General features: G+C 39.7%; 1 protein-coding gene across 2 annotated transcripts in view; it reads right to left on the reverse strand.

The window, feature by feature from the left end:
• Window positions 1–12,982, reverse strand: part of KIAA2012 (KIAA2012 ortholog) — a 145,245-nt gene that overhangs the window by 50,453 nt on the left and 81,810 nt on the right. For both annotated transcript variants that reach the window (XM_087915715.1, XM_087915791.1), the window contains exons 13-14: window positions 2,045–2,120; window positions 1,791–1,952 (exon numbers count right to left, since the gene is read on the reverse strand). In XM_087915715.1, the coding sequence (XP_087771841.1) occupies window positions 1,791–1,952; window positions 2,045–2,120 (238 nt within the window). The remainder of the gene's footprint in view (window positions 1–1,790; window positions 1,953–2,044; window positions 2,121–12,982) is intronic.

Here is a 12,982-nt window from a genome sequence, read left to right on the forward strand (position 1 = left end):
TTTATCTATGGGATGACTGTGCATTAATGTAATAGCTATGTGAAAGCTGAAGCTGTGCCTGATAATTGGAAGAATATGGTTATTGTTTTCCCAAATAAAGAGAAAGGTAGCAAGAATGAATGCAAAACTATAAAGAAATTAGTTTATTAAGTGTACCCAGGAATGTGTTTGACAGATTTCTGCCTGAAAGATAACAAGAGAATGAATGTCATGAATGCTGTATGGCTTGATGTCAGATAGTGTATGAGCAATTCAGAGTTTTACTTTTCAGCACCTCATTAAGACATGCATGAATGTGAAATACTATTTATTGCGTGTTTGATTCATATGACAGTGAATAAGCTTGAATTATCAAATAGTTTGTTTAAATACAAAGTTGACGGTTGGTTGCTGAATACAGAAAGAGGTGTATTTGATAGAAAGCATGTGAGAATAAATAAAATGCTTAATGAATTATTCAATATTTCCATAATGAGCCAGGAGCAACTCAAAGATATATGATGTCTCTTTGGTTATTTGTTGTACTGAGGGATACCTGTAAATATATAAGATTTTTTTTTTTTAGGAAACATTATAGCTACATTTGTCAGGGTATGTTTTACTGTATATGTTGTTGATGCAGTTCTATCCACTGATAATACAAGTTTTCAAGTGACTGTATATATAACCAGAATTACTGATCTGAAAAATTAATGTATCAATCACCATGTGCTGTAGTTGTGTTTGACAGAGTAAGTGGAATAAATGATTGCAAATTACACATCAGTGGTGAAAAGTAGAATGAGATGAATTTTTATATATTGGTAAAATGTTTATTAAAGATGAGAAAATGGATGAAGAAATGTTAAGATATACAAATGCTAGTAAAACATTAGTAGGTAGCATGGAATTTCATGGAATGAAAGTTTGTCACCCCAAAATAGAACACTTCTGCTCACTTTGTTATAGAGCAGGGGTGTCAAACTAGCCACCCATGAGCTGGATGCATCACGGACAGCCCACCCCAGCTCTGAGAAGGGAAAAAACATTGCAATACATCACATGATAGCAATGTGACACTGTGAGTTTGACACCCCAGTTATAGAGAAATGAGAATTGGTATGTCAGGAGAAACAAGTTGAATGAAGTGGGAATGGATTACTTAAGAAATGGGTATGGTAAAATAGGGAGAGGTAGGATCAAGAATGAATGGGTGCTGAATAAATATGGATCAAAAAGGTAACCAGAAGGAAAGAAGTATGTTGAAGAGACTCCCTCATAAGAAATGATGAATGAAGATCAAATTGCAAAGCAACTTGAATAGAACAAGAGGAGGGGAAGACTGGGATAATTACGGTTGGATGGAGCTGATGCAATTAATCTTCAAAACAAAGACATTAGAAGGTGTTTTTTTTTAAATCAAAGGCAATATATGTGTTGGCATATAAATGTGATTTGTAAGGATAGAATGTATGGAGAATTTGGGAATCATCTGAGCATGGTAGGATATGGAAAGTGAGAACTCTTTTGAGTTCTGTTTGTATAATCAGAATGGATATTTACAAATTAGGGATTTCTCAATAGGACTTGTGATGCCTATAGAGGGCAAATGCCTAAGCATGTTGTTTCTGAAGTTAGTTTTGTTGGGTACAGCTGTAACAAAACAATTGATGCAATACAACCAAGTATGCTTTTAAAATGAAATCCAATCTATAACACTCAGCAATTGTCCAATTTAAGGGAGTTATCACTATATATGGGTATATAGAACTACAGTATTAATGCATTAATTAACAATATGTAGCAAATACCTTGCACAATGTCATTAGTGTTCCTCTGCTTCATGTTGTGAGTTTGTGACAAACTGGAGTAACCCTTTTCCTCCTCACTCTGCTGTGGGTAGTTTTTTCTGCAGAGACCAGTTTGACTTGGCTGATGTCTTTCTCCAAACTCAGCAGAAAAACCCTCATTTCCTAGTGCACAAAACAAGATAGCTGTTTTAATTCCAGTTTCTGTTCCTGAAGCAAGAATAAATACTTTATGAGGGAAACTGAGGTAAATTTACCTGTGATGACTTCGCGATTTTCAAAGCCAACCCCATTTCTTGGTAAATGTTGAGTCTGTTGAGTTAGTGGAAGTTCCTTTTTAAAAAGATAAGCAACATTTTTTGTAAACAAGTTATGTTATTCTCCTGACTCTTTAATAAGGTATGTGCTGGGGAAAACAATATAGCCCACTGTCTTGTGCTGAGCACTTACAGCACATAAAATAACAACATTCTTAGAAAGGTTCATCCTAAGTCCTTTCCTGCAAACTATATTTCGATCACCTCAGCAGTTTAGGTAGTGCTTTTTCATTTCTGCATTATAACAAGTCATTTTATATATGCTATTGAGTTTTCTGCTTCTTGTGGAATAAAGTGCTAGAGATCCAGTAAATATTTTACCTTACCTTTATGTTTTCATGTTTTAATTTAATTTCATACACAGATAGTATTCAACTTATGACTATAATAAGCCTGACAATTATGGCTGTAAATCATGGCAGTTGTAACTGGGTCATCATGTGACTGACCCGATTTTATGAACTTTTTTTGTGGCACTTGTAAAATGAACATCACAGTCATTAAGTGAATCCATTTTTCATTACAGGCATTTTTTTTTGCCAAAAATCAGTGAGAAACATTGGGTTTTGGCAAAAAATGTCATAAATCATTTTGTAAATGTGAGCCACTCAACCATTGCTAGACTCGTCAACTGGAAGGCTGGAATTAGACCTAAGTACCATGTAATGGAGTGAGCTTCCATTACTTCCATTTAGACCAGCAAAATACTGTGGACATATTTAGATTTCAGCAAGGCATTCAATAAAGTAGACCGCAACCTACTTCTTAGTAAGCTAGAAAAAAGTGGAATAGATAGCACCACCACTAGGTGGACTCGCAACTGGCTGGCAAACCGTACTCAACGAGTAGTCCTTAATGGGTCTAAGTCTACATGGAGGGAAGTAAGCAATGGGGTGCCACAAGGTTCCGTCTTAGGCCCAGTACTCTTCAATATCTTCATTAACGACATAGATGAGGGAATAGAAGGGGAACTTACCAAATTTGCAGATGATACTAAGCTGGCAGGAATAGCTAACACCCAAGAAGATAGGCTCAAGATCCGGATGGATCTTGACAGACTAGAACCTTGGGCTGTATCTAATAAAATGAAATTCAATACAGAGAAAAGTAAAGTCCTACACTTAGGCAAGAAAAAACAAAAGTACACAATATAGACTGGGTGAAATCAGGCTCAATAGCAATAACTGTGAGAGGGACCTTGGAGTCTTAGTGGACAACCAGCTAAATATGAGCCAGCAGTGTGCAGCAGCCACCAAAAAAGCTAATGCAATCCTAAATTGTATTAACAGAGGTATACAGTCAAGATCAAGGGAAGTACTAATACCACTCTATAAAGCCTTAGTAAGACCACACCTAGAGTACTGCATCCAGTTTTGGTCACCACAATTTAAAAATATGTTGAGGCTCTAGAAAAAGTACAGAGAAGAGCAACCAGGATGATTAGGGGACTGGAGACTAAAACATACATCGAATGGTTGCAGGAACTGGGCTTGGCTAGTCTAGTAAAGAGAAGGACCAGAAGAGACATGATAGCGGTCTTCCAATATTTGAGGGGCTGCCACAGGGAGGAAGGGGTCAAGCTATTTTCTAAAGCTCCTGAAGGCCAGACAAGGAATAATGGATGGAAACTGAACAAGGAGAGATTTAACCTGGAAATAAGGAGAAACTTTCTGACAGTGAGAACAATCAACCAATGGAACAGCTTGCCCTCGGAAGTTGTGGGAGCGCCATCAGTTGAAACTTTCAAGAAGAGATTGGACTGCCATTTGTCAGAAATGGTGTAGGGTCTCCCACTTGGGAGGGGGGTTGGACTAGATGACCTACAAGGTCCCTTCCAACTCTGATTATCTGTATCTACTTGTTCCAGCTCCTGCCAACCTAGCAGTTCAAAAGCACACAAATGTATAAATACATACTACTTTGGTGGGAAAGTAACAACCTTCTGTGCACATTTGGATATAGTCATGCTGGCCAAATGACTACAAAAACATTTTCAGACAATGCTGGCTCTTTGGTTGTGAATTGGAAATGAGCACCACCCCCTAAAATCAAACGCAACCAGCAGGGGAGACTTTTACCTTTTAAAATGTTGGCCAATTGTTGAGAACCCAAAATGTGGTCACATGACTTTACAGAAGAGGCAACTTTTGGAATTTGGAAACTGGATTGTAAGTATCTTTTAGGGGGCTCTGTCGTAAGTTTGACCAATCGCTAAGGTCATAAATTGAGAATTACCCATACTTTATTAGCATGCAAACCTTGCTCCCTTTTTCGAATCAACTTTCACCTTTACCTATTCTGATGAGGCTGAAATCCTATTAAACAAATATTAATTCCATCTTGATATCACACCAGTGTGGTGCTTTTTGTTATTTGGTCGCTGCTGTGACAACTATTCTGAGGAACAGGCAAACAAAGCAATTTCTGGCCTGAAAAGAAGACATGGCTTTAGAATAGAGAATACCTTTATTGTCATTGCATTCCACGAATACAATGAAATTTGAAAGCTACTCCAGCACAGTGCCCCAAACACCAGATCACAATCACACTACAGAGTATTTAATAATAATAATAATAATAATAATAATAATAATAATAATAATAATAATAATAATACCACCTAGTCTAAAACCTAAAACATTTAGTAAGTTAAATAGTTTAAAAATGCCACTATATACATAGGACTAAATCACAAATGCACTGTTTGATTCAAGACAATTATTGCCTTGGAAAAGAAACTGTTTCTCAGTCTATCAGTCCTCATTTGAAGACACCTATAACATCTCCCTGATGGTAACAGTTTGGAATATGAATGACCAGGATGAGAATGGTCTGTGGAGATTTTTTAGTGCTCTAGAGAGGAGTCTGATCTCTGCAATCTCTTCCAAAGAAGAAAGAGAGCAACCAATGATTTTTGTGCTGTGTTTATTATTCTCTGGGGCATCTTCTTATCCACTACAGAGCATCCAGCATACCACACCATTACACAGTATGACAAAATGCTCTCGATGGTAGATGGTAAAAAGGAACCAGCAACTTCTCACCTAGACCATTCTTTTTCAGCAGTCTCAGAAAGTGCAGGTGCTGTTGGGCCTTCTTTGCAATGGCCATAGTGTGGACTGACCAAGTAAGGTTGTCGAAAATATGAGTTCCTATAAATTTAAAACTATGAACTCTTTCCACACAATCTCCATTGATATATAGTGGGAGAGGCTCTGCTTTGCATCTTCTGAAGTCTATAATCAATTCTTTGGTCTTTTTGATGTTCAGGATGAGGTTATGCCTCTTGCACCACAAGACCAGTCTGAGAACCTCTGACCTATAGGCCATCTTGTCTCCTGCTGATATGAGTCCCACCAACGTGGTGTCATTTACAAATTTTATTATAGAGTTAGTGGGACAAGAGGGAGTGCAGTTGTAGGTGTAGAGTGAATATAAAAGAGGGCTCAGCACACAGCCCTGTGGAGAGCCAGTGCTGAGAGCAAGAGTGGAGGAAAAATAGCTGCCAATCCTAACAGTTTGGGGGCTGTTAGTAAGAAAGTCCCTTATCCAACAGCAGATGTGAGAGGAGAGGCCCATTTCCAGCAAATTCTTAATCAGTATATCCTGAATGATGGTATTAAAAGCCGAGCTATAATCAATGGAAAGCATCCTTACATAGCTCCCACTATGCTCCAGATGTTTCAGTGCAACGTGGAGAGCCGTGGCCATAGCATCCTCTGTGGATCTGTTATTCCAATAAGCAGACTGGTATGGGTCAAGGTTTGATGGGAGGCAATCCTGTCTATATTTTAAGACCAGTCTCTCAAAACAATCTCAACAAGATGCAGTTCAATGGTGAGAAAAGGAAGATCCTGCACTTAAGCAGGAAAAGCAAGATGTATAGGTATGGAATAGGCAATACCTGGCTCAACAATAATGACTGGTAGACCACTGCTTAAGTATGTTGGAAGTGTGCTGTCCCTTCTGACCTTATGATTCTATAAGATGTGCCTGATTCAATCTCAGAGGCAATCAGCCCCAGAGTACAAGTTACTGACTCCTCTTTTGACGCCTGCATTCTCATTATTTTCTCCCTCAGGTAATAAGCTGAAATGAAATGAGAAAAACAGGAAGTGCTGGATTGGGGAGGGAAAGCCATCATTGAAAAGTGATGAAAGAAGCATCTGGGTAACAGCCATTGGGAAGGGAACCCTGCCTCGACTCAGTTTCTCCAGACCAGAAAGAAAGTTGAAGAGCAAAGTTAACCTACAGCTGAAGAGAGATTTCCTGCGCTGGGATCAGTTCAGCTTCATTAGGTCCTTTTTCCAGATGGATTTTAGAGGCCAGGAAGAAATCTACCTTCTTGCAGGAGAAGGAAGAGCACAAAATAGACTTGTCTTACAGACTGTTTCAATCCAGGGCATATCTTCCCTTTCAAGGTTCATTATAACCTATGGAAAAAAAAAACCCTGAACCCTGCCTGAGGCTCCAGTGAGTTGTTACTATACAGAACAGCCCAGGTTTCCCCATCCTGATGGCTATAAATGTGTTAAATCTCAACAAACTTTAAACAAACTGGTGAAGGATTATGGGAATTCAAAGTACAGTTTAGCATATCTCTGATCTGCAGCAATACCATCTCATACAAAATACTCCTTAAACTAATACAATTAAAATCAGGCAAGCAGTTAAGCACCTGGAAATACTGAAACTTTCCTTTAAGGACCATTGAACTTTAGTTGTATGAAAGTGGCAGGAGACAGAAATATGGATTGTAGTCTCCAAAACAGAATTATAGTTTCTTATATGCTTCGGCTGGAATACTTTTCCATTCTAAGCACATTCAAAGCTGGGCTGATACACTTTTGTTTTACAAATATACTGGTATTGCAAACAGCTCCATACCGAAGGATTATGTCTAACAGGCAAAGCAGATGTATGTTAAGGTAGTAAGAGGAAATGTCCCAAATATTAGGTCAGTATGAATGGTTTTTAAATGTAATGTGTTAAGACCTATTCTATTATTTGGCAGATGACATATTTGTCCCAAATGGGCAAATTCTAGAGAACAAGAGGTTATCAGTTATCTTTATTTGGATTTCTCAAATGATCAGCTCTGTTGAAGGGCACATGCTATCGGGCCTGTCCTAGGCCACCTGAACTGATCTACTGTACCAGGTGGAATATCTAGATGTTAGCCTGTTTGTATGGAATAGGCATGCACCCAATTTTAATTTCATCTTGGCTTCTTTTTTGCACATCAGAATATGTATTCCCCAAACTTTGCCCCAAGTAAGGTGGTACTGTAAAAATAGAGCCCAGCCAAGATCATTTTAAGGCTTACATTCTACTTGTTCAGAATTTATCAAAATTTATGTTATTTAGGATCTATGTTGAGGATTTAGAATTCTCAGGAGTGGAATTCTACCGGTTCAGACCGGTTCTATAAGAACAGGTTGTTATGAGTCTGCACAGTTTGGAGAACCGGTAAATCGCACCATTGGCTGGCCCCACCCCTTCCTGACCCGCCCACTCACCCTGCCCAGTCATTCCTCATCTCGCCCGCCATTGCTAACCTGTCTTCACCTGCCATTGCTGCCTGCCTTCCACCGCAGCCCTGATCTCCCTGGGTGAGTGAGCAAGCCCCGGCTGAGTCAACTCCCAGGCCTGCCTAGGCTGCTGAGCTGTCTCCCCCGCTCCCTGGTCTTACCTGGCTTACTTCACTGTGACCTAGCTAGCTAGCTGCCCCCCACTGCATGGCTGTGTCCATGATGGCTGGGGAGGTGGAAATGGTCTCCTCTTTCCCCTGGTTGGGAAGAAGCCGTGCAGCTGTGTCCGTGCTGGCTGGGGAGGAGGAAATGGTCTCCTTCTCCCCCTGGTGCTGCTGTGGCTGGATCCAACCAAGAAAACTCCCCACTACTGGGAAGTTCTGGGATGTACCACCGCCGCTTGCCTTCTTGGCAAGAGCTTTCCCATAGCGAGAGAGGCTCTGCAGCCCTCTCGCCAATGAAAACAATTGGAGCATGCCACCACCACCCACCACCACCCACCCCAGGCATGGAGAGCCCCAGATTGGGACTCAGCACACAGGGTATTGCTGGAGCTGAGGGGGCAGGCCTTCCTCTCTACAGCTGTGGGAGGAAGAAGGTTGGGCAAGGTAAAGCCAAACTGCTGCCCAAGCAAGAGCTGCCAGTGGGGATGGGCGAGGCTGCAGGGCGAACCTGGCTGGAAGTTGTTTGTAAATCTTCCCAAAAGAGGGAGGAGAGTAAGCTCCACAGCTGTCCAGGATGATTTTATAATAAGAGAAGACCTGGGTACATTTTTATTAGACAGCCTTTCCTAACAAGACTGATTTTTTGCTTGTATCACTGTTGGTCTCAATGAGCAACTCATCTGCCTTTTGGTGCTATGCAGTTAATCATGCATTGCTTAAATAGTTTGTTAAGTCCCCATCTTTTCTGAGAGCAAGATAATTATGTTTATGAATTGCTAATATCACCCTCCTCAGTAATTCCCTTTGGAGCACTTTCCATTTTGACAACTTAGGAACGAAGTATTGTCTTTTGGGTTTACCTGAATTAAATGCAGGTGTAGGCATCAGGGGAGGGTTAATTTGAAAAGAGCAGTAAAAGAGAAGCACGTTTCTGTACATAACAGAAAGGAAAGGAAAACATTGAGAAGTGTTGAGGAGCTGAGGAGTGTGAGTGTGAGTCAAGGAATTCCAGACCGGAAAGATTGTTTTGTATTCCAGTTAAATTAGGAATGGTTCTTTGTGAAGGATCTGTGAAAATTTTGGAATATTGCAATAAGGACAAAGAAAAAAAATATAAAGCAGAAAGATTTAATTAGAGGAGAAGAGAAAGAATGGTAAGACATCCACTAATTGAGTGCTTTGAAAATACCTTTCAAATGTGGTTTCAATTGTAGGATTGGAAATATTTTCTTGACTTTAATGTTCCAAAAGAATAATCTTTGTCAGTATAAGCAGAAATGTATTCTTCAAACTTTAATGCATTTTGCAAAAATCATTGTAGTAAAATGAATACCACCGTAGAACAATTTAAATATTTAATGGAGAAAAATAAGATTTTACATAGGCAAGAAAAAATGTATAGAATAGGTGGTGCTTGGCTCAACTGAAAGTAATTGTGAGATGGAAACTTATCAAACAGATCCAACCTAGAAATAAGAAGAAATTTCCTGACAGTGAGAACAATTAATCAGAGAAATGGGATGCCTTCAGAAATTGTGGGTATGCCATCACTGGAGGTAAGAAGAAATTTGTCCATAATAGTATAGGGTCTCATGCTTTAGCAGGGGTTGGACTAGAAAACCACCAAGGTCTCTTCCGAGTCTGTTATTATTTATAAATCTTTCCACTAAGTCTTTCCAAGAGAATGGTGATAAACAATATTTGGAAATGTCCATCAGGTCTTCTGATAGCAAAATCTCATCTTATTGGCTAGTATCAAGGGGAAGATGACTTTGAAAAAGCTTCCTCTCTCACCATAACATGAAAGACGAAGGGGGGACTGGCTGGGAGGGGATGGGTGAGGAGAAGCCAGGCGAGGCACCTCTCCATGTGAGTCACATCAAGTTGGCCATGACTACCAAACCACGCCCAACTGGTCATGTGACCACCAAGCCATGCCCACAGTCACATGACCAAGCCACACCCACAAATTAGGCCATGCCCACAGAACCGGTTCTTAAGAAATTTGAATCCCACCCCTGAGAATTCTAGCCAGTAAAAATAAGATTGAATGTATTATATGCACATTTGGAATGATGTCACAATAATAGATTTCTCTGATTTTGTTTCTGTAGAGTTTATTGTTTCCATATTTAGTTTTCTTTTACTGTGGTTGAAAATAATGTATGCTTAAACATACCACCCTGTCCAATTTTCAGTGTAACAGAAGATTGGATGGTTTCCTAGAATGAAAATTACAATTGTAGACACACTTAATGCTCTTGAGGTACAAACAAGTTCGCTATATCATGTCTGAAATGCTCCACTTCATATTATTGCCTTAAAAGAAATGTTCATTCTAAAACAGGACTGTCCAATCTTGGCAACTTTAAGACTTGTGGACTTGGGCTTCTGGTGGCACTTCTGTCAAAGACTAACCGAAGACTGTGATTGTGCGCGGCTTCGATCCATGCTTATCCTGTTGGAGGGTCCCAATGGGATCGGATCCATCTCCGACCCACCTTGGAGGGGTGAGGGAAGAGACGGAGACTGCCAGCCAGGTCAAGGGGAGCTGCATCCTGTCTTCAAGGGGAGCTGCATCTCCCCTCCCTGGCTTGCCTTGAAGACAAGAGATAGCGGCAGTTTTAATCGCTTCCCTGAAGACAGGAAGCTTCTGGGACTTAAGTGTGTGCTGGAGCAGTGGTAAACTGCATGTAACCAGGCAAAATAATTTTGATTTTTTTTTTTTTGACAATCCCAAGAAACAGAAGGAAAGAGCCCTCATTTAAGAGTATGGCAGTGACGAATGGAAAATAAGAGGAAAATGCAAGGTGAATAAAAAAACAGATTTTAAAAGGACTACAATGGAATTAGACTAAATTTGGAATAAGATACAGAAATTGGCATTAATTATGCATTGGATAGAATGCTGGACTTGCCCAGAATTGACTACATTTAAAACAGCTGATGGTTGAAAATTAGTGTTAATACAATTGAAAAGAGAAAAATAGAACTTTGAAAAGTGGAAAGTGATGTAGAGCGCCATCTAATGGTTAAAGGTACTTTTTTTCTTTATGATTTCATGGAAAATTACTGGTCTTACAAATGTGTGAATGAAAAATGAAATAAAAGACTATATTAAAAAAATAACCCTGGAAGCACTAAAAAAGGGAGATTGCAGCAAAGGGACAAGCGAAGATAATAACTTGGGACTGTTTGGTGTTGATTGTGACAAGGAGATAGAAGGATTAACAAGAGGAACTGAGACAAGCAGATATTTTTGGCCAGGATTAAAATAAAAGACTCTGACTTTTAATAAAATAAAGAATAACTCAACTGATTTAAAAAAATGGAAGAAACAGGCAAAGAATTCAAGTTAGAACTACAAACTGTGAGAGGAATGTTAAAAGAAAGAATAGAATTATTGGACACACTGGCAGAAAAATTAATGTTCACAGAAGAACAAAAAAATTCAAGGAGGAGGAGTTAAAGGAAGAGGAAAGCAGCTTAGAATCGCACAAAGAACAAGAGACATTGCAAAAAGACATAAAAGGAATCAAAACTAAGATACTGATTATAGATGTAATAAATAAAAGGGAAAATACTCCCAAGATTAAACAAAAGAAGAAGAAGCTGTACAAGAAAAAATTCGAAAAGAGAGAACAGGAAAGGGTGGGGGGAAAATAAGTGATTGGCAGATTAAAACAAAAACAATACTAGAAGAAAAAAGAGGAGTTAAGAGGAAAGACCGGGGAAATTTAGAAAAGGGAAAGCTGGTCAAAATTCCAAGAAATTATAAGGCTAAGAGATTTAGAGATATGGGTTAAAGATAATATGAAAGGGGGATACCACATGTAGCTGTATTTTGGTACTTTTTTTAGAAATATAGATTGGGGAGATTTAAAGTTTAAAATTTATGGGAATTACCTTAAGATTATTATATAATTATATATGAGAAAAATAAAGATAGAGTGAGAGAAATTAAGAGGGTGTTATTGTTAGCAATTTCATATATATATATATATATACATACATACATATACATACACACACACACACACACACACATATATATATAAAATGTCTCAACTATATTCATAGATGAGAAGACAAGGTTTCAGAATTCAAAATATTCAAGCAGAAACAAAACCGGATTCAAAAAGGGTTAATTAGCACTGTTTTCCAGTCCTTGGCAGACTTCCCGGAACCTGTCAGGCTAATCAGAATTGTCCATAAATCACAAGGCCACTCCAAATGTATTCTTTTGACTCATCAAACACTTTGCTTCCAAGCAAAGCTTGAGAGTCAGCACACCTCTTTAAATCACCTGGATAGGCATGTCAGTCTCTCCAATCAATGTCTGGCCTGACGCCTCCCTTCAGATTGACGTTTCCTGGTTCTCCTAGTTCTGGCGTCAATCCACGATCTGTCAGTTTCCTCGCTGGAAACTTCTGTCTCATTTTGTTGATCATTTGCTGGCACGAACGAAGTCGAAGGTTCTGGGGAGGATTGTCTCTGCGACAATCTCTCATCCTCCTGGCTCACGACTGTGTCCTCTGATAATTCAGACTCCACATTCACAGCAGGCTCCAACCTTCCATTTTCAGAGTCATCAGAGTCAAAACTCCCAGCAGGATCGATCCTTCCAGTCACAACACTATCCCTCACTGCAGGGCCCTTCCCCCGAGTCTGACGATCAGGATGTGGTTTTGAAGGGAATTGTGCATGATATATTCGAATAAGGTCTGGGGCATGTACCTTGGACACATCCTGCCAAGAACGAATCCCCGTTTCATTTTCTAATCTCCCCACAAAGTACTGGAATCATCCCTTCAGCCATCGTGAATCATAAATTCCAACCACTGTGGTATCTGTAACAGGTTCAGTGCTGGGCCTGCAGTGCTGATGGAGAGCCTGTATTTTCTGGAGAACGGAGAGTATATGATGGGGTGTCAGGTACTAACAGGGAGCGATGAAAAACAGGGTGAATGCGCATGGAGCACAGTAGGGTGAGCCGATAAACCACAGGATTAATAACCGCCTCGATAGGGAAGGGACCAATAAAGCAATGATCCAATTTCCTAATCGGACGATTGACTCGAAGATGTTTCGTTGACAACCACACCTTGTCACCCACAGCCAACGGAGGCATCGCTCGACGCGAACGATCTGCGAAACGTTTATAATCTGCTTTTGCTCATTCC

This window comes from Pseudonaja textilis, chromosome 1 (assembly GCF_049901715.1).
Source record: "Pseudonaja textilis isolate UNSWEBS1 chromosome 1, rPseTex1.2, whole genome shotgun sequence".
Lineage (NCBI taxonomy): Eukaryota > Metazoa > Chordata > Lepidosauria > Squamata > Elapidae > Pseudonaja > Pseudonaja textilis.